This window comes from Scyliorhinus canicula, chromosome 7 (genome assembly GCF_902713615.1).
Source record: "Scyliorhinus canicula chromosome 7, sScyCan1.1, whole genome shotgun sequence".
NCBI classification, from domain to species: domain Eukaryota; kingdom Metazoa; phylum Chordata; class Chondrichthyes; order Carcharhiniformes; family Scyliorhinidae; genus Scyliorhinus; species Scyliorhinus canicula.
Genome location: NC_052152.1, coordinates 24,753,226 through 24,776,094, shown reverse-complemented (window position 1 = coordinate 24,776,094; position 22,869 = coordinate 24,753,226). Strand labels below are relative to the sequence as shown.

General features: G+C 43.0%; 1 protein-coding gene across 2 annotated transcripts in view; it reads left to right on the top strand.

Annotated features, from left to right (window-relative positions):
* The window catches only part of morc3a (MORC family CW-type zinc finger 3a), an 87,506-nt gene extending 67,151 nt beyond the window's left edge, over positions 1-20,355 (top strand). For both annotated transcript variants that reach the window (XM_038801569.1, XM_038801570.1), the window contains 3 exons: positions 4,515-5,361; positions 9,377-9,504; positions 18,987-20,355. In XM_038801569.1, the coding sequence (XP_038657497.1) occupies positions 4,515-5,361; positions 9,377-9,504; positions 18,987-19,128 (1,117 nt within the window). In that variant the 3' untranslated portion in view covers positions 19,129-20,355. The remainder of the gene's footprint in view (positions 1-4,514; positions 5,362-9,376; positions 9,505-18,986) is intronic.
* Positions 20,356-22,869: the final 2,514 nt, after the last annotated feature.

Sequence of the window (22,869 nt, the reverse complement as noted above, 5' to 3'; positions counted from 1 at the left end):
ACTTTCCCCCAGATGGATCCACCATACCCATCCTCTACATAACCCCACTCCCAGCCCCTTTGCCATTCGTGCCCCACCCATTGACCTGGGGCTCAACCTATCCTCCCTCGGCTCTAGGACACTGTTACAATCTCCTCCCATGAACGACTGGTGTGTGGCCAAATCCGGGTTCGCTCCCGGCAACCCCCTCATAAAACCTACATCATCCCAATTTGGGGCATACACGTTTACCAACACCACCGATGGCTCTTTCAATACTCCACTCACGATTCCATATCTCCCACCCGGATCCCTCGCCTCCTTAGTACTCCCAAATCCCTTCTTTTTTTTTTTGGCTCATTAAATTCGCCACTCCCTGAAGTGAAAATTTTTGTGAGAAAGCCAGGCACTCCGCAGTGCTCATGGTCACCTTCTCAATGGTACAACGGCAGTTAACCTCTTTTATAGACGTACACACTTGGTTAGTTCCTCATTAGCTTGGGGGTTGACATACACGACCAATTAGGCCCCCCTAGCAACAATTGGCTTCCAATCACATTCCTCCCGGGGAGTGTACTGTTCTCCAACTTTTGTGCCATTTTAGTACATCAAAAACAACCCGTTATCGAGATTTAAATTGCTGATATCTTCATTCCCGAGATGGAGCTGTCTGATGTGCAGCCGTTTAAGTCAGTTTATTAATTTGGATGATCAACCGTGATCGTAATGAATGGCGGAGCAGGCTAGGCGGCCTCCTCCTGTTCCTATTTTGTATGTCCGGCAACACTTGACCAATATACAAACTTGTGGTACTGGTTGGAGAACCGAGAATTTATCCTTTTGTTAAACCCATGATGGACAATTGGCATCACCTCGATGCAACCCCTCCCTGAGAAGTGATTATTGTCCGTCCCTCCCTTCCATTTCCCCCCTACTCTTCTCTCTCATTATTGCAATGCTGGAACAAAAGTAGCTTGGGCAAGACTGCCCAACCAACCTGCTGTGTTTTGAAAAGTTTGTGCTCAGTGCATCGCTTGAGCTAATGGCCAGAGAGCAGTGGATCAGCAATAATGGAAATCGGTTGGGCCAGGGACCCATGTCAACCTCTCCCGAACACTAATGGGACAATAAGAGGTGCATTTCTTTGACTTAACTTTGCAGAATTTTCAATGGTGGAGTGGCCTTCAACTCTTGAAATCCGTGCCCAAGATGTTTAAAATTCATTTATGGGATGTGGGCGTCGCTGGTTAGGCCAGTATTTATTGCCCAACCCTAGTTGCCGCCTTGAACTGCTGCAGTCCATCAGGTGTAGGTACACCCACTATGCTGTTAGGGAGGGAGTTCCAGGCTTTTGCTCCAGCAACAGTGAAGGAACGGCGCTATATTTCCAAGGTGGAATGGTGAGCGACTTGAAGGGGAACTTCCAGGTGGTGGGGTTCCCAGGTATCTGCTGCTCTTGTCCTTCTAGATGGTAGTGGTCGTGGGTTTGGAAGGTGTTGCCTAAGGCAGTGTTCTTCAAACTTTTGTCCGGGAACCATTTTTACCAAGCGGCCGACCTGCGTGGCCCACGCCGGCCGACCTGCGTGGCCCACGCCGGCCGACCTGCGTGGCCCACGCCGGCCGACCTGCGTGGCCCACGCCGGCCGACCTGCGCGGCCCACGCCGGCCGACCATTTTCTCTTGCCTTGTTTGCTGCTGACAAAAATGGAGAAAATGGTTTTGGGTCCCTTTGGCCCTCGTACACGTTCCTCCAATGGAACCTGTTGGATGAAGGTGATGCCTTCTGGTGTCGGAAAGTATGGAGTTTCCATCTGTCCAAAGTTCTGCATTATTTTCCTGTAAAATTTTATGAAATAAAACCCTCCCCCTGAACTTGTAAAAAAAATGAATAAAATAAATGAAAAAAAAATTAAATGACTAAAATAAATGAATAAAATCAATAAAACCTCCCACAAACTTGTAAAAGAAAAAGCTGCGACCGTTTAAAAAAAAAAAAAGTGGCCGCATTGCGCATGCGCGCCCGATCAATGCGGCCGCATATTTTTTCCATGTTTGCGACCATTTTGAAGGCCACTTGCAGCCGGCGTCATTGAAACTCAGCTGCTGCGTGTGGATTTGTGTGATCGGGGCGCCGCGAAGGGCGGCTCCACGACTCTCCTGACACCCACTTGCGACCCACCCTTGGGTCGCACCCCCGAGTTTGACAATCATTGGCCTAAGGAACCTTGGTGAGTTACTGCAGTGCACCTTGTAGATGGTACACATGGCTGCCACTGTTTGTTGGTGGTGGAGTGTTTGAATATTCGTGGAAGGAGGAGCAATTGAGCGGGCTGCTTTATCCTGAATGGTGTTGAGCTTCTTGTGTTGTTTGAGCTGCACTCATGGCAAGTGGAGAGTATTCCTTCACACTCCTGACCAATAACTATAGTCACAAGGTTTGTAAATTTGATATTTTTTATTAATAACAATAACTATGAGTAAATAAACAAAATACAACTGGTTAACTATTATCTAGTTCCTACCCCCCCATTTTTAAATCGCCCCACCCTCTACACACAAACCCAGAGGGGAACATAGAACAGTACAGCACAGAACAGGTCCTTTGGCCCTCGATGTTGGAAGAGGGGTGTGAAGAAAAATAAGTAAAACGGATGTCTTCCTTTCTTCAATTTAGACCTTCAGTTAGAGGTTTCTTCTTTCAGTCTAATGGTTTTCACTGTAGATTCATCAAAGTCTCAAAACCTCTATGCAGGTTCGGAAAATGGCAGTTCAGGCAGCATTTTTTGAGAAAGAGAGAGACGACACACTCAGCTTCTCTATGTACCCAGTACCTGACTGACCCTTCATGGGTTCTCTTAACCATCACACACGGGTAGGACGTAAACATCACCTGTCGCCAGGCAGAGTATGGCCTTTCGCTAATTCATTGTCCACCAGCCAATCAGACTGAATCCCTCCGATCCCTGGGTGCCAGAAGAGTTCCGCTGTTCAAAAGCTAAATCTCCAATAGCACAGTGTACTATTTAGCAACTTTTGAATTCCATCCTCTGCTTGACTTGAAGGTATATGTCCATTAAATATCCATGGATCAAAATGAAAACGACAAAGTAAAATAAATGGGAAATAAATCTGCGACAGCTGTGCTGTCCTATCATTCTATGTAGTGGGAGACCAGATTCTCCTTTAACGTGTGGAGAATCAGAAGTTTTAAAAATATAATGCAAAAGCATTTCCGAATGCAGTAATATATTTAATTTTTGTAAAGAATTTTGACCTGTTGGGGATTTAAAAAGACACAATAAGGTTTGAAAAACCAACCTAGCTCGGGTTGTGTTTATTTTTTAAAAAGCAACTCGTGATTTTTATGTAAACATCTTATGATTTTGAAGTTTGTCTTCGTGCAACAGTGTGGTTGGATTGTCTGCTATGCTAAGCTGGTATTGCACATTTCTGAATATCCAGTTCCTAACAGTAGCACATTCGTTCTCTTCTGTTTGCCTGACTGGAATTGGTATGTGCCCACGTTACAAGGTTAGCTATTTTAATGATAAAAAATATAAAACCCAGCTAAAACAGTAATTTTATTGAACCAAATGGAAGACTATGACATAACGATTTTAGAGACTGCACACGTGATCCCAATATTGTTTTGATACTGTTAGATGTGACTTCACGAAGTTTCTTTGCTTGGGGTAAGTATAATGTAGATCTCTTGAGAACTTGGTTGCTTCCTTGAGCAAGTAATTAACTACTTAAACTATGATTGAAAATAATTTGAGGTAACTTCACCAAATGTAGAATTTTAAATTTGTACTTCCCTGCGACTGAATAGAAACATCACTTGGGAACACCAAAGTTCAGTCCCTTCGCTGTTCATGATTGCTATCCCATCGGGTGTCACCCATGGCTCCAGTTGGTAGCTGTCTTGTGTCTGAGGGGGTTCTGGGTTCAAATTCTACTCCCCAAGACTTGAGCACAAAAATCGAGACTGACATTCCAGTGCAATACTGAGGGCGTGTTGGAGTTTCTGTGACCACGCAAACACGGGGAGAATGTGCAAACTCCACGCGGACAGTGACCTGGGGCCGGGATCGAACCATGGGAAGTCAAAACAATTAGAAAACATTTTCAAGTAACAATGTGAAGGCACAAAATGCCACAGAATTGAACCCGAGTCCTCAGTGCTGTGAGGCAGCAGAGCTAACCACTGCGCCGTCCCTGATTTGAGTTTGAATGTGAACGGTTTTGTATCCTATTAACAACTGTTCAAACTCGCACAAGGTAACAAAAGGTAGCTGTGGAACAACACCTAAACAGCTACAAGAGAGGAAAATTAGAATAACTTACAACTTGAAGAAATCATATGAAGGGAGATTAAAGTATGTGCATATAAAATGTAGATACTTACGAAAATGAGAATTCGTGTTTCCATCAAAATTCCTTGCATCCTACAAATACTGGTGAGTGATTAAAAATTACATACAGCTGCAGTTGCTATGCACATTAAAGTTAACATTTTGTGTCTTTTTTTTTAGCTCTAAACGAATACTTAACTATGAGGGTGCAAGTTCAAATCCAAAACAGCCAAAATTAGACGAAGGAGTGACTTTGAGCAGCTCTGTGAACGGGGAGACCTTTAATGATGCGTCGTTTGAAGAGGATGTCATCCTTATCGATGAAAAAAGCACACCAAGGCCTATTGCAACTTTTGACTTGTCAAAAGTAAAACGTGAGCATAGACCGAGTATGGATAAGACTGACGACTGCAATGATGTTGTCTTCATCAGCGATTATGAAGGAAAAGCTACAGGTACACAAACTGAGAACTCAACGATTTCTGTCAAGGAAGAGGGCACTGCATCTGAAAAACGGCACCTCGCCACTGGCACCACTGATCAGAAAGAACACGGACGGCAGGGCTGCGATGACACGCTTCAAAGTTTGCCAGATACCAAGGAAGTGAGCACGCAGAAATGCTTGCTAAAAGCCATGACCGAAGAGAAGGATCACTATAAGACAAAATGTGAACAGATAGAAAAAGAGCTAGGAAATTTGCGACGTCAGTGCCATGTCAAAACAGAGAGCTGCCATCAGTGGACCCAGTCTGACTTTATTATTGGGGGCAAGACGGAAATCATGGAGGATTTCTGCAAGCTTGGTGACGAGGAAAAGGCAACCCGATTTGACCTGGCACTAAAGGAACTGGAAAGATTCAAGCAACAGTGCCAGACATTGGAGAATTTAAAGTTTGAGTGTTTCGCTTGTAATCTGAAAGAAAATGATCATTTGGCAAAAAATGACGATGAGCTAGTTCTGCAGTTGGACAGTATGTTCCGACAATTAGAGAGCTGCAAGTCTGAGCGAGATCAATGCAAGGAGGAAGTAAGTAACAAAGATATACAAATGCGCAAACGTTTGCAAGCTTTACCATGAGGGAAGAATGTTAGTGCATTAATCACTTTGTCCATAACAAATATTTGTAATCAGGTGGAGCACTTTGCACGTGGGTCATCCAGTGTGGTTACTCCTTGAGATGAATGTAAATATTAATATGATTTCTTTGAAAATTTTAATTTATAGAATTATGTAACTTTCACTGCAGAAACATCCCTGTTTGGTACATTGTATATCCATCTATTGCGGCCGAGTTCATTTCATTTCTTGCATCCTTTACCTTTTTTTCCTCCATGTTTATTAGCATCTGTAAATATTGTGGTTGTTTCAGATTTAAAAGCCATTTCTGACAAAGCATTCGAATTCACAATCTGGTACAAGAGCAACTCCTTGTAACCTTCCCTTTTATGATGCTTGTGCTAATTCTTTGTTTACGGTTTCTTGTTACTGATGCATTGCTCAGACTGGAGACATAATAACACTAAACTGTCAATTTTTAAAATCTGTTCATTGGCTCTGGGCATCATTGAAAAGTTGAACGTTTTATTGGCCATACTCCATTACCCTTGAGCAGGAGAGCAGCAGCCTTGTGCTCCCACTGCTATTTGATTAGTAATGTCAGGATGTTGGCCAAATAGCATAGCAATGTATTTCCAAGTGAGGATGCCACGAATATTGTATCAGGTGGTGTTCCCATGCATCATCTGCCCGTGCCCTTTCAGGTGATGGGAGGCTACAGGCTTGGCAGTACTATCTGAGAAGGTTGCTGTCGAGGGGCTGCTGGATGGTACATGCTGCAATCCTGTCGCTGGTGATGGGAGGGAGTGAATGTAATGTAGTGGAGTAAATGTAATGTAGTGGATTGCTTGGATTGTTTTGTCCTGGATGGTATCAGACGCCTTGATCTATATCGGTAGAACAAGTGGCTAGCACTGTTGCTTCACAGCTCCAAGGTCATAGGTTTGATTCCTGGCTTGGGTCACTGTCTGTGCAGAGTCTTGTTATGGGCCAGGGTTTAGAAAACTCCAATGTATTTCATGGAGTTCACCTGACCTACAACTGTTTATTAATTTTGGTTACGATGAGCACAAGGGCCTGTCCTTCAGGTGTTATTCAACAGAGGTCTTGGGCTGCTTTTAATAAAACAAGGTTTATTCTACGAATTTAGTTAACATTTTTATAAACACACACAGTAAACATTTTTATCAACTACAAACATAAATACCCCACTCAGCTACAGTACTCTATGTATAACCCTTAATAAATTCCCCCCTCTAACTGTTCCAATTTCATAACAAGATCCCATAAACCAACAAACCTCTTTTTCAAAGGCATGGCCCAGCATATGGCACTCTTACTGTCTTCAAGTCTTCGTATGCATACTCTTGTTTCCTTTCCAAAACAGCAGATTTGAATTCCTTCCGGAAAACAGTTACTCTTTTAAGTTATCAAGTAATCTGGAAACAGCTTTTAAAATGCAGATAGAGACACTTTTGTTCAACCTGTGCAGTACAAAACCAGTTAAAACTCAAAGCGAAAGTAAAACTCAGAGCCACAGCCAGCTCCCAACTCAAAAACGAAAGCAAAAACCAACTCCCACAGACCAGCTCCCCCCACACAATGACATCACTGAAGCCATGTGATAAGACAAAATCATTTCTTAAAGGGGCACTTGCATGACAGTCTGCACATTCTCTCCGTGTCAGCGTGGATTTCCTCCAGGTGCTCCGGTTTCCTCCCACAAACCCTGAAAGGCGTGCTGTTAGGTAATTTGGACATTCTGAATTCTCCCTTAGTATACCAGAACAGGTGCTGGAATGTGCCGACTAGGGGTTTTTCACAGTAACATCATTGCAATGTTAGCGTAAGCCTACTTGTGACAATAAAAATTATTATTACATACATCATAGCAAGTGAGGAGCATCCCATCGCATTCCTTACTTATGTCTTGCAGATGGTAGAAAGACTTTGAGAGTCAGGTGTTGAATTGCTTGGCACACAATACCCAGCCTCTGACTCTCTTGTGGTCAAGGTATTTACCTAGCTGGTCTAGTTAATTTTTTCATCAATGGTGATTCCCAGAGTGTTGGCAGTGGATCATTCAGCAATGGTGATGCCGTGAATGTGAAGCGGTGGTAGCTCAGCTGATGACTTGATTGTGATTGACCTCCAACAACCACAACTATCTTGCTTTGTGCTAGGTGTTACTCCAGTCAGTGGCGACGTCCCTCCTGGTTCTCATTGACTTCAATTTTATGAAGGCTCCTTGGTGCCACACCCATGTCAAATGCTGCCTTACTGTCAAGGGCAGTCACTATCACCTCACCATTGGAATTCTCCTCTTTGTCCATGCTTGGTTTCGAGCCGCATGATCCTGTCCGAATCTAAGCTTAAAATTGAGTGAGCTGTTTATTGCTAAGTAGGTGCAATCACCTCTATCACTTTGACAATTGAAAGCCCACTTATGGGGCAGTAATAGGCTGGATTGGATTTATCCTGCTTTTAGGGAGCAGAACGTAGCCGTCAATTTTCCATACTGTTAGGAAGATGTTAGTATTGTTGCTGTAGTGGAGCAGCATGGCTAGGGGTGCAGCTAGTTCTTGGAGCAGATGTCTCCAGTACTTACAATCTAAATGGATTCAGTGATCTCAACTGATGCTTAATTATGTTTCTTGATGTTTCATACTTGGAGGACTGATCGAAGAGTGGATTCCAACAGTATTCTTTACCTCGTGATTCTGGATTTGACTGCATGACACAGGATGTGAACAATGAACCTTGCTCACTTACAAACTCTTATTTCTTGCTCTCCGTCTTGTTTTCTCGCAGTCTTCCTCTTTAAAGCTCAGTTTTGAATAGTCTCAATCCGGTTCTTTCTTAGACACTAGTCCAGCACGGCCATTCAATTGGAAGCCCATTTTGTATTCGCATTGCACTGCCCTTGGTTGAAATGACATTTCCTCCGGCTGCAACAATGATACATATTCAGACAGACACAATTCCTACAATTGCATAGGTTCCATTTGTGCCAGTAAGTAAATGTGCATTCATCTAACAGCAATACTGAAACTAGAAGAGTGTTGCTTTTCCATTGAGCCTAGAATTATTGCTATAATCAAAATGCAAACAAATGTAATTATAATCATAGCATCCAGTTTAATTCAGCAGAACAAGCGTGAGAGACACTTTGGTCTATGTAGGGAAATGGAAGTAGTTTATTCTTCAGAATGTCGGGTGGATTACGGGGCAGCACGGTAGCATTGTGGACAGCACAATCGCTTCACAGCTCCAGGGTCCCAGGTTCGATTCCGGCTTGGGTCACTGTCTGCGCGGGTTTCCTCAGGGTGTTCCGGTTTCCTCCCACAGTCCAAAGATGTGCAGGTTGGGTGGATTGGCCATGATAAATTGCCCTTAGTGTCCAAAATTGCCTTTAGTGTTGGGTGGGGTTACTAGGTTATGGGGATAGGGTGGAGGTGTTGACCTTGGGTAGGGTGCTCTTTCCAAGAGCCAGTGCAGACTCGATGGGCCGAATGGCCTCCTGCACTGTAAAATCTATGAAAAATCTATGAAATGGATGCATGTGAAGGTTTTGCTTCCGGCTCTATTACACCAAGTGTGTAAGTGCTTGAGGGAGGCAGACACTTGTTGCAATTAGCAAAGTGTTGATTCAATTGTTTTGGCTTTTTTGTTACAATCTGGCACTGTCTCCTGCTTGGAATTTCGCGCCAAGATTTCATAGAATTTGATGTCCTTTTTAGCTTCAGCTTTGTTGCCGGACTGCCCTCTAAACAGTGCGGTCTCACTTGTACTGATGGATGGAAAGTTGGATGTGCTGTTCCCCTTGTCTGATTTCCCAATCTCTCCCCGTCTCCGAATGTTTGGACTTTCCCGCTGTACTGCATGTGCAGGCTTTAGCACTCTTCCAAAAATAAGGGCTATAGTGTGTTGCATTTGGGAGGAATCTTTACAAAGTTTTTTTTTCTCCTCTCCCTTCTCAACAAAGGCTGAACGGCTACAAAGTGAAAACGATGCAGTCAAGTTCAAATGTGCAAATCTTTCCAAAGAAGTGGATCGTTTAAAGCGTGAAGCCACTGAAGCACAACAGAGTAATCTTCCAGACAGTAGTACCAGGTAAAATATTTGAGCTTGTGGGGGCAGGGAAAATTTAACTATTTAAAATCTTTACATTGGGCCTGAAATTAGAAAAAAATCCCTGCACAATTTCAAATTGAAGTAAAGGGCTGGTTGTTTATTGCGTATGATGGAGCGTGACTAGAGGGATTTAAAGATGGGGATTTGATAATGAAGAAGGGGAAGTCGGTAAAGGTGAGGCAAGATGGATGTGCAGTGCCTCATGCCAAAGCACCGGCTATGGAATTATGAAATAACCTGAGGAAGACGGGATCAGGATGATGTAAATTGATCTCTGGCAGTCAGTTGGCATTCTGTTTTACTCCCAACTTCAATGGGGAGGAATATTCGGCAGGTGTAAAACACATTATTGGCTTGCGGCCACCCAGTTAATGTTGGTTTAAAGCCATTTCCCACTTTGTGTTTATGAAAGTGGGAGTTCCGGTTTCAGCAGCTGGAGGTGATAATAATAATCGCTTATTGTCACAAGTAGGCTTCAATGAAGTTACTGTGAAATATTGGATATTAAAATTGGTAGAAATATTGAAGAATTATTTATAGTTTTGTCCAGTGACATGGCAACACTGGCATTTTACAATTCCGTTTTCAAAATTACTTTTCTAACTGATTATATTTGAGAAGTAAGACTGAATTTTACATTTCATTTTTCTCAGTGCAGAGATTGGGGGCAGAAAAACCTTTGGAAAAATTGTTTTAAACGTCAACATTTACTACTTTGCACAAATCATGAAGCATTTTAAATTTGGTTACTTTCAAGGAGCTCTTATATTTAACATACATACATACTCAGTGTAATTTTTGTCCATGAGACATAGTAGAATTAGGCCACTCGGCCCATCGAGTCTGCTCTGCCATTCAATCATGGCTAATGTTTTTCTCATCCCCCAAGGGTTCTCGAAACATGGGCTGGTCACATCGTGACTGGCAAACTGCATGAACCCGGCTAGACTTGAAGCGTTTTCACAAATTTTGGGAGGAGGCAGGTTGAGGGTGCATTTTTGAACCCAAGATTAGGTTCAGGCTTGCCTTCAGGTCAGAAGACATCTGAGATGGAGACGTGTTCCTTCTCTCCAGTGCGTCAGAGGGATCAAAACGGCCCAGCAACAATACATAATCCTGGGAAAGGCCTGTCGTGCTGCTGGAGTTCCTTTCTGGCCATTAAGTGTAAGTACATTTTTTTGTTGCTAGCTGATAAATGTTCTAATGTGAGCTGGCTCATTGAATTTTCCTTTGCATATTAATGGGTTAATTGTTTTATGCCAGTTTTGCCACTCTACACTATCTTACCACTTCTGCAGCACCAGCCTTTGAACACAGCAGCATAAATCACCTATTGCACTCCACTCCAATTCAGACCCTTGCAGACCCACAGCAACCATTTCAAAGCATTCCAACCTCTAAGAGGATGTAGCAAACTAAGGACCCCCTGGCCTACCCCGAGAGGCACTACGAGGAAGCCTTGAAATCTCCTCCATAGCCCTCTTGCCCATACAACCTGGGCAACTAGGGATATGGCTTGCCACCCCTCTCACTAGCCACACAATGAATTGAGCCAGCAGGTCCGGGGTTATTGGATAAGAAGGTCACTGGGAGTGTGGATGATGTGCAAGACCTCAGCTCATGATTGTCTTCTGTTTCTCCCCCAGATCCATCATCTGGAATCTCTCCACTCACCGGAAAGGAGTTCCATTGTCAGAGGGTGCGCCGGCAGCACCTCACGAGGCAGCAGTCACCGGTGGGAAGATAGATTGGGGAGGGCTCACTGAAGGGTGACACCAGTGTACCGTAGAAATTTGAGGTTGAGACAGCGGTGTCACTGCACACCCTGATTTGGGGAGGGTAGTGGCAGTCTTGCTCCAAGTCCAAGTGAGATAAGGTCTCCAGAGTGCCTCCATATTTTGGAAGTGATTACTGGGACCTCCAATTAAATACTCATAAAGTTTCTTGAGATATTGTGAAGTCATGCACTCTGATTGTAGGAGTCAGACGCTGCCATGAGATCAAATATCCTGGTTGGGGAGCACGTCAGCACCCACATGAGTGGCCAAATGTAATGGTGATCGCCACTTGACAGCACATACAGTGCATGCAGGCGAAGCAAAACCTCATGCAAGTGGTGCAAGATCTGCATGTGTCAGTGGCTCCATTGCTGTAGTGGCAGAGGAGCTGCAGTCATTGTGTGTGTGTGGTGATCTCGTGGGTGGTGGATCAGTGGCTGGAGGGGATGGCAGCTGAGCCCCAGCACCACAGCCCATCCAGTCAGTGGGCCCCCCAGCAGGTCTCTGGACAACAAAGCTAACCTCCACAACACACAGCAATATAGTCTGGGAATTGAGCAGCCTTCCACCACCTCCTTTGGCAAAAAAATGGAGCACCACCACCAAGAATGTCACTAGTAATCCAGAGACACAAGCTAATGCTCAGGCGACACGGGTTCACATTCCACCATGGCAGGTGGTTTAAATTTATATTCAATTAATAAAGTCTGGAATATAAAGCTAATCTCAGTAATGATGAACATGAAACTATCGTCGATTGTCATATCCATCTGGTTCACTCATATCCTTCTGGGAAAGGAAATCTACCATCTTTACCTGACCTGGCCTACATGTGACTCCAGTCCCACAGCAATGCCACTGACTCTTCACTAATCTGAAAGAATGGGCAACAAACGTTGGCTTTGCCAACGATGCCCGATCCAACGAACGTTTAAAAAAAATTCACATCACGTAACTATCCAAGGGCAGAGGACGCAATGTCGGTTACTGCTGTTATGGCTCCCTTTGGTGTTTTAGATAATGTTCTAACCCCCACGAGATGCACAAGGATGACCCAATTAATCTCCCCGTCCACCTCGTGGCATACGAGCTCCCCCACTGAGGGGCGGAGGCTCATCAGCAGGATAGGTAACTCGGTACCTTAAAAACTGGCCCAGGTAGGAGCCGAGCTGCAGAATCGTCACGACTGAGACTCTTACTTGGAAATACATTCTTCTAGTAAATAAAACGTGTTTTTTACTCTTTTCTGGACAACTCCATGACTACTAAAGATAAATTTAGTTGCGCTAAGTAAGAAATAGAATGTGTAAAATGTAGCAAGCAAAATGGGAGGCACGGTAGCACAGTGGTTAGCACTGTTGCTTCACAGCACCAGGATCCCAGGTTCGATTTTGGCTTGGGTCACTGTCTGTGCGAACTCTGCACGTTCTCCGTCTGCGGGGTTTCCTCCAGGTGCTCCAATTTCCTCCCGCAAGTCCCGAAAGACGTGCTGTTAGATGAATTGAACATTCTGAATTCTCACTCTGTGTATACCTGAACAGGCGCCGGAATGTGGCAATAAGGGGATTTTCACAGTAACTTTGTTGCAGTGTTAATGTAAGCCTACTTGTGACAATAATAAAGATTATTATAAAAACCTTAATCTCTGGGAAATAACAAATATGTGTAATAAATGTACAGAATTTAATGTGTCCATGCAGTCCAAAGTCTTTATCATCCTAGCTGTCTTGAGCTGTGCATCCATGTGATTTATCAATCCTCTGCCAGCTTGGATCACAGGATCCTTCCTTTGATGTAGCCAAGCACCTCCTCTGACCCCCGGGCAACTTTCAACTTTGCGGTATGGCCCCATCACATGACGTGCCATTGTATGCAAAGGTTTCTGGTGATAATGGCATCCTTTAGGGGGGACTCATCATAGTGTGTGCAGCGGCAACCCCTCCCTCATCTCTGGGACCATGTTGGTCTTCCAGCTCACTCTCCTCGTAGGTAAGTAATGCTTCTTCCTCCTCATTGTCTTCCTCATCTGAGGAGGAACCACATTTCTCCGTGTCTTCTGAGTCCTGAACCAACCTGCTCAGTGCAAGATTATGGAGCATGCAGCAGATCACAATCTTTCTGAAGACTCAGGCGCACACTGTACTGATGCCGCTGAGTAGTCCAGGCACCTTAACCTCATCTTTAGAAGGCCAATGGCCTGTTCTTGTTTAAAAATGGCCCTCATTGTACCTTCTCTGGGGATGTCACAGGGGTAGCTCTTATCTCCAAGTATCCAGCCGTGTACCGGTGGGGGGGTGGGGGGTGGGGGGGGGGGGTTCGAAATATTCTTGGCAGCCCAGAATCCCTGACGATAAAAGAAACATGGCAACTTCCAGTGGCACAGATGCACAAACCTTTTACAGTGTCTGCAGATGGTTTGGACATTCAGGGAGTGGTAGCCCTTTTGGCTGATGTCCCTCTCGGCATTGACATCAGTTCGATTATGGATATGCATGATGTAGATGTGGGGCTGGTTTAGCACGGGGCTAAATCGCTGGCTTTGAAAGCAGACCAAGGCAGGCCAGCAGCACTGTTCCATTCCCGTACCAGCCTCCCCGGACAGGCGCCAGAATGTGGCGACTAGGGACTTTTCATAGTAACTCCTTTTGAAGCCTACTTGTGACAATAAGCGATTTTCATTTTCATTTCAATATTATAGTCCATTTTTCTTCTTCTTCCTCCAACCGAAATCCTTCTCGATTGACAGTCTCTTTGAACAAAGTCTTTGCACAATCCATCCATTTCACTACTCCTCGGCATTTCTCTTTAGAATCCAATACTTTAGTTCAATGTGACCACAGAGCCCCTTGCAATTCTCCAATACAGGAGCATCGGTTATCACAGCTTTCAGGCAGTCACATGCCTGTTGAAAGTCCGCTGTCCATTGAAATTTTTGACGTTTCGTTAGCAAGTCCATCGGTGGAGTAATCACGCCACAAAACTTTTGCACAAAGGTTCGATCAAATCCACTCATAGAACATAGAACAGTACAGCACAGAACAGGCCCTTCGGCCCTCAATGTTGTGCCGAGCCATGATCACCCTACTCAAACCCACGTACCCACCCTATACCCTTAACCCAACAACCCCCCCCTTAACCTTACTTTTATTAGGACACTACGGGCAATTTAGCATGGCCAATCCACCTAACCCGCACATCTTTGGACTGTGGGAGGAAACCGGAGCACCCGGAGGAAACCCACGCACACTGGGAGGACGTGCAGACTCCACACAGACAGTGACCCAGCCGGAAATCGAACCTGGGACCCTGGAGCTGTGAAGCATTTATGCTAACCACCATGCTACCCTGCTGCCCTAGAAATCGTGCTAAGAAATCGCATTATTTCCCTTCGTCTTGAGGGTATCAGAAACTCCTCAAGAAAAGTGATTCGGGCTTCTCCAAATTCACTTTTGGTAGGTTCATCCCCAAACCCAAACCCGTCTCCTGAAGTCGATCGAAGAACTCCATACGATGATTTAAATGTTCTTTCCATGTCTGGAAATTAGAAATAAAAGCAGATTGTCCCACTTTCTCAATCCAATCCTTCAAACGTGGGATAGTATGAGTCCGTTCTTGTAACTGCATTCCCCTTTCTGTAGTCCACACACCACCGTTGGGTACCATCTGGTTTAGGTACCATAATTATGGATGAGCTCCATTGGCTGCAACCCACTTCAGTTATGCCATTTTTCAGCATACACTCCATCTCTCTGTTAACCTGTGCCAATTTTAAAGGATTAAGTCTCTATGGATGTTGTTTGATCGGAACACCATTTCCCACATCTACATCATGTATAGCCATTTTAGTACTTCCCAGTTTATCTCTACAAACTTGCCCATGTGATACCAATAACTCTTTCAGGTCAGTTTGTTTTTCCTCTGGAAGGTAACTTAACAATTTATCCCAATTTACCAATTTAATTTGAGGTAAGTCAAATTCACAGTCATCTGGATTTGGTTTGTCATTTTGAGTTAGAATCATTAAAACTTCCTTTTTCTCTCCTTCCCTTTCAAAGTACCTTTTAAGCATATTCACATGACACACTCGGTGAGTCTTCCTTCTATCTGGTGTTTTTAACCACATAATTCACCTCACTTAATTTCCTTTCAATCTGATACGGTCCACAAAACCTAGCTTTTAAAGGCTCACCTACCACTGGTAACAACACGAAAACTTTATCCCCACTGACAAAACTACGAACTTTGGATTTCTTGTCCGCTACCCGTTTCATCACACTTTTTGTGCAACTTTCAAATGTTGTCTAGCCAATTCAGTGAGCTCAGCTCAGCTCCCCCCACCCTCTGACATTACTTCAGTAATATGATCAGCTTCATTTGTTAAAGGTACATTTCTAAAACATCCAATTCTTAAAGGCACTCTCGCATGACTGTATGCTGAGGACTGTGAAATCCCACCGAAGTCAGAAATGGATATTCGGAAAGAGCCGGATGCAAAAGTGTCTCCGTCGCCTGGAAGGTTGTGCCTCTGCTTTTTCCTTAAGTTTGTGGTCTTTTCTCAAAAGAGCTACAAAGCTCAAGGCCAGCTGCATCCTCACCTAACATTATCTCTTGGTCACATCAAGGTAACTGACCCTGTTCCGTTTAGCCTCTGTTTCTATGGTCAACTTTCGTTAAGACTAATGATATTAATCCTTTCTGAATTACTATATCCTATAACTTGTTAACTAGTTGGGCACTCTAAGGTCTTCTACCCCTTAGACTTCTTTGCTGATACCAGATGGGAACTAATCTATTTCAAACTATATTTCAAGTTATTATAGGATCCCAAATCTACAAGGAAGAATTCTAACTCACCACTCAATGTGGTCTGGATCTGTTGAGGATGTCTAGCTGAGCCTTATGGGTAAACCACTATTTCAGGTTTAAATTTAAAATTACTCTTTTTATTTGCTTTTACAAAATCTTCACAAATTACTTTGTATTTAAAAGAGTTTATCAGACTTCAGAAGCTTTATTTGACGATTTTTCTTCTGTCTTGATAGCTTGTGGTTGTTCTTATTCTTCGGTCTTCCAATTCCCAGGGACCGATGAGCTGATTCGTACCGAATCTAAGAATACATTCGAACCGAATGGCTTGGCCTGTCTCTTCCCCCTTTCTCTCTCTCTCCCCTGCTTCTCTGACTTTTGCATCTGGCGTTCCCGCATCTCCCCAGCCCATCTCAATTACAAAGCATTGTCTCATGGTTAACAAAATAGATGTGTTACATTTAAAACCGTGATTTCGCAACATGCCCGACTGCCAGACCCTTCAAAAACACGTGGTGCATTCTGCTCAAAGTCTAAAAAAACCGTTAAGCTGTGTCTGTCTTTGTCTATTTGAAAATGAATGAAATGAAAATGAAATGAAAATCGCTTATTGTCACGAGTAGGCTTCAATGAAGTTACTGTGAAAAGCCCCTAGTCGCCACATTCCGGCGCCTGTCCGGGGAGGCTGGTACGGGAATCGAACCGTGCTGCTGGCCTGCTTGGTCTGCTTTAAAAGCCAGCGATTTAGCCGGGTGAGCTAAACCAGCCATTCGCATTTTTTTAAACTTCCTCCACCATGCATGCTAGCTTTAAGCCGTTTAACACCTTGCTCAAGGCCCTCATCGTTTAAGCTTACCATGTCTCCAAAAATTACTTGTTTCCCTTTTTCTCAAAGGTTTCAAAAACCGCTATGCGTCTTAAAATAATTGACAGCTGTTTCCTATTTATTTTAAAAACAGTAACTTTCTTAACGATCTTTTCCTATGCCTGGTATTTTCCTCAAGTTTTATCAAACTTTGACCTTTTGTGTGCACGCTATTTTTCAAGCTTTTAAAAGTACTCTGATATTCCCTCATGTTCCTTTACCTATATTTTTTATATGTTTACTTTACTCTGTTGATTTTTTTCCAAACTACATTCTTCCTTTCCATTTTTACTTACACCTCTCGGGGGGATGGATCCTCATCATCGTAGTCATCCTCCTCATAGGCACTCTCCATTGTGGTTCCTCCCTGCCTTGGTGCCATCCAGGTGGCTTGAGCTTTTTCAGCCTGCTGCTGCTCCTGTGCCTGTACTTGATTTGATTTATTATTGTCACGTATTAGTATACAGTGAAAAGTATACCGCACATGGGGAAGGAAGGAGAGACTGCAGAATATAATGTTATAGTTATAGCAAGGTGTAGAGAAAAGGTCAACTTAATTCAAGGTAGGTCCATTCAAAAGTCTGATGGCTGCAGGGAAGAAGCTGTTCTTATGTCGGTTGGTACATGACCTCAAACTTTGGTGTCTTTTTCCTGATGCAAGAAGATGGAAGAGATTATGTCCAGAGTGCGTGGGGTCCTTAATTATGCTGGCTGCCTTTCTGAGGCAGCGGGAATTGTAGACAGAGTCAGTGGATGAGAGGCTGGTTTGCGTGATGGATTGGGCTACATTCATGACCTTTTGTAATTTCCTGCGGTCTTGGAGCAGGATCCATACCAAGCTGTGATACAACCAGAAAGAATGCCTTCTGTGGTGCATAGAAGTTGGTGAGAGTCGTAGGTGACATACCAAAAGACATGATAATAGAATCATGGCAACTTCCAGTGGAGCAGGCACAGACCTGTACAAACCTTTTACAGTATCTGCAGATGGTTTGGACATTCAGGGAGTGGTAGCCCTTTTGGCTGATGTCCCTTTTGGCATTGACATCAGTGCCCTGTGTATGCAGCACGGATGGGATGAGGCTGCTCATAGTGTAGTTTGCAAATGTTAAAGTGCTTTACTGAACTCAGGAGGCTAAAGTTGAAGGCAGGGGGCTCTTTTGCTGGAGTTCAGTTCTATTGCCCTCCCCTGCTCGATACTAAATTTGCTTGCAGCGCTTGGTGCTTCTAGCGTAGCAGCAAAAGAATACGGTACGTTTGTTTTCCTTCAGCATTTCTTCCTGGCCTTCCAGATTTCTCTATGCCTTGGCTGTGGAGACGTGGGTTTAATGGAGTCAGAAACCACACGGTCCCAATGAAAATGGGGACGAGTAAGCGCAATTCTCATCTATCTTAAACTGGGGGACCTGCCATCAGTGGCGGTGGGTTTGCGTTCCCCACGTCCCTGACCTTCGAAACGTTGACCAGAATGTTGAAGGGAAAGGCTCATTTTTCTGGGAAAGGTGGTAAAGTGCAGCTGTTCCCGAATTGCTACACCCCTCCGAACACTGACAGAACTTCAGCCCTCTGTGCGCCTCAGTATTGAAATAAATAACTTTTTGTACATTTGAAAATGTTCTGGTTATAGAAGCATGCTTATCTTCCCATACTGCTGAACTTTATTGTGGCTGATATTGTCACTAGAATCACTGGGGACTTTAATACACACAATTCTTAAAATTTTGTCTGGTGGAATGTACTACTTTTTTGGTTTGGCACCACTAAAAATAAACAAACTATGTTATGCAGTTTTTGCCATTTTGAAATACAAAACTAGATTTAAAAAAAAAAAATCCTTAAAGACGAAAGTTTAATAGTCGCATTCTTCCAGTACATGTGTGGAAGCATTCCTTCGACAGGAATCTGTGCAAGAAAAATATAAAGACAATCATATCAGCTGTCATTGCACTAAGCTTGACTGAACTGTCAAACAAATCCCAGTTGTTATTGTGTGACCATTTCATGTCTTGCAGCGTGAAACTCCGGGCTCTGCGGATTGGGGTTGGACAGCTTCTGGTCAATATTATACCTGAACTGGACTTAGCGCAAATAAACTATGAAAGTGATGTTGTTGATGAGATTTTGGACCAAGTGTTATCTGCCAATGCATCATGAAGACCATCTCCTGTTTTATAGCATGGATTTATTGTGAAGATATCCATTGGATTATGTAACTATATCAAATAGACTTTTGATAAAACCAGAGCTTACAAGTAAGCGAATTATGCACTTCTGTGATGATGATTTCTGATATTTTTTCAATAGACCAAAATTGTTGATTTTTTTTTTTTAAAGTTGCTATCCTCTTGTCTGTTTACTCCGGCCATGGTGCAAAGCAGCAATGTTTTGCCAGCTGACTGAGCATAATGGGGCAGTTTCCAGCATTTTTGAGAAAGAAGCAGTAAACAATTCAAACTAATATTGTTCATTTCTTGACCTTTTTATGTGTGAAGTTGATTTTTTTGACATACTTTATCCTGTTCTTTTGCTCTGAGGCTAGGATTGTGACTGCCCTCACTTCCCAAAACAAATTGGGATCAGTAGAATGGGAAAGCATTATGTTGTTTTGGTTGATTAGTTATAATTTTCTGTTAAAATGAAAAATGTGATGACTTTCTAAAGAGATTTTGTCTATGTTCCTGCAGGCAGCGATTTCATGCACATTTTGGTCTTTAGGCTAAATAATGGTGTTCTAATGTTTTACTGTGATCTCATATTAATTTCTCTGTAAATATGTGTTGCATAGTATTAACTTGCGTTTGCAGCACAGAAGCATGCTTTCAACCCATTCTTAACATTAAATGAATTTGCACTGCCCTTCATGCAGGTTCAACTATATATCCCAAATTATTTTTCTATTGGAGAAGATGTAGTTATGTGGTATAGAACTTAAATTTCCTTTCCTGGTGATTGGAAAAAAGTGGGGCAGTGAAGAACCACGGCCTAGAAGATAGGTGTGTATGTGTACATATGTTATAGTTTATGAAAAAAAAAGTTGAGAGATCTTCCAAATTGTTTGACTGAGAAATGTGCAGAGGGAGTTTGATGGATTGCCCTGTTTTGTTTCCAACCCTAATAATTTTGATATTCTGGAGAAATTGGTTTTTTCCCATTTTTCTAAGTGCTCATTTCTGTATCAGGTATAACTGTTCAAATGTTCACCTAAAGGCTAAATTTGCTGCTCCATTGTTGTCTTTATTTATCAATGTTTGTTTTACTTCAAATTACACTTCTCCAGTTATTCTATCTCAATTGTTATAAATATATTATCATATTCAACGTGGAGAAATTCTCAAATCTGTGGTGAGGACACGCCTCTTTATTAAATGTCTCTTTGGTTTATTTTTGCCCCTTTTCTATCTTCAGTCTGCTGCAGGGAGTTCCTTTGTTCCCTACAGTTTCTAATCTTGACCTACTTGGCTACTCAACAAGTGCAAGGCAACAGTTTTACCAGGCTGTTCAGTTGCAGAGGGCATCACATCTGAGCCAGTTCCTTTTCTAATCGAATGAGAGTGTATTCATCAGCCTCTTTCTGACTAGTGATTTAGGTTTGAGAAACCTAGCCTTTCTTTTCCTCATAGCTTGCAGATACTGAAGTCCCTGTACTCCGCTAGGGCAGCAATGGGGTGCTACAGTCTGCCTCAATAATGTCCCTAGAGTAAGAACCGAAAAATTGGCTTGGGCCTTCATTGCATGTAGGAAATTTGGTGAAGATAGAATCAGTCTTTACTATGATGCCCACTGTAATGCTTGCTGTTCAGGAATACTGATGGGTAACCTCCATTTGGCTGAGGTGTCAGCGGCCAATCAGTGAGTGTGGAAACCAGTACGCATCCAGAAATCAGTAAAAGACAGACTGGAGAAAAATATATGCACGGGGTATTATATTCCCTGTGACGTCCATTGAAATAAAACCCAGTGTCACTTCATTTGATTGTGGCAGGGTATTGGTGGATTCCCTCATACAGGACATTCTGGGCAGGATGGATTTCTTCCTATGAATTACATGAAATATAAATAGAATAACCAATCTGAGTTAGATGCAGCTAAACTGCGGTTTAATACCTTGATCCATTCACTGTTTCTGTATAGCAGGTCACAGACCAGTCTAGGATACTTCTTTATTGCCGTCTTTGCTGACTGCTTTCTGCTAATATCAAACTGGAAATGGATAGTTAGAACTTGACTCTGTGGTGGTTACAGTTTATTTTTCAATTGCTTTGCTGATGGAATATTGAATTGGATTATTTAAACACTAAGGGGCATGCTGGACCGGCCTTCACTGAACTACTTTGATGTTCCTCAGAACATTTAAGTTAAAAATTATTTAAATGCATCATAAAGTCAGAATGCCGAAGACAAAATTTCTGTAATATTCAATACCACACCACTTTCAGTCTCTGACTTAGTGTGTGCATTCAAAGATATCCCATACCAGACATTCTTAATGTAAAAGCAGTGTATGCAATATGCACATGGACACTTCTACCTTCTTTAATGAATTTTATCTTTGTGCTCTTGGGATGTGGATTTCACTAACAAGACTGCAATTACCCATCCCAGTTGCTCTGAGAAGATGGCTATGGGTCATCTCTGAACAATCATCCTTGTAATAATACTCCCACAGTGTGCTTGATAGGGAAACCAAGGATTCTGATCCAGGAGTGGTCATGTGTACCTACATCAGAATGGGTGTGTGACTTGGAGGGGATCTTGAGGTAAGGGTGTTCCCAGAACACTGTGTTCTTCTAGAGGTCACAGGTGAGGATATAGCCAACTACTGAACCCAGGAACTGTTGCAGCACATCCTGTAGATCAGTGGTTTTCAAACTTTTTTTCACAGGACCCACTTTTACCAACTGCGGACCTGCGGGACCCATGCCGGCGGATGTTCGCGAGACATGCGAGCTGGTGATAGTGACCCATGCCGGCTGGCCTCAGCGGCATACCATTATTGCTTACCTTTAATGTGGCAGATGAGCCTGCTTGCTCCTCACGATACCTCTTGCTTCGTCATTCAATGTTACAGTTCAGCCAAGGACTTAAGTTCTTGCTGCATGCTTTCAAAAAAAATCAAGAGGTTTGTCCTCGTACTCGCCATGCTTAGTCTTCGAATGCCTTTGAAGATTTGAGGGTTTTAAACTTAATTTGCCTGGGCTTTGCATCCTGATTTGCATTGGCACAATTAGCGTCATACCTCAAGAAATCATCTGTACGCTGCTTTGTTCCCGATTTCAGTTTCTTCTTAATTGTTTGTTCACCAGAGGCCCTGGAGCTCGGGATACAGCTCACACGAGCACTGCCTTGTCCTCCAATGGACTCTTCTGAGAAGCTCTCTCCAGCAGATTTAGTTATGAGATCCAGTTCTGTTTGTATCTCTGGCCCTCTCTATCTTATTACAAAATGGCCCATCTTCAGTTCTTCACGCAGTCCTGTTGCTTGCTTGCTGGCAGCTACAACATGGAGGAATCTCACCTCTTATGATTTTGCACTCAAAGCACTGACGTGCCGGACGCGTGACCTTCTCTCTGCCGCTGCCTCTGGCGGAAAGACTCATGGTTCATATGTAAAGGCCGGTTGTGGCCGGCATTCTTTTTTTACTTTGAATCTTTATTTCTAATACCTAATTTTTTCAAATTTATGACTTTTTATTGCTAAAAATTAAATTAACTTCAGTTGAATATGTTACATTTAGAGACAAACTTTGTTTTATATATATTCCTATTTCTTTAGAAATGTAACCAATTATAAAAAAGTACAATCTTGTTTTTACTTTACATACTACGACTTTGGAGCAGATGAAGTAACTTGTCAAACACACACAATGTCACACTATTTCTTACTAGTTCCACTGCA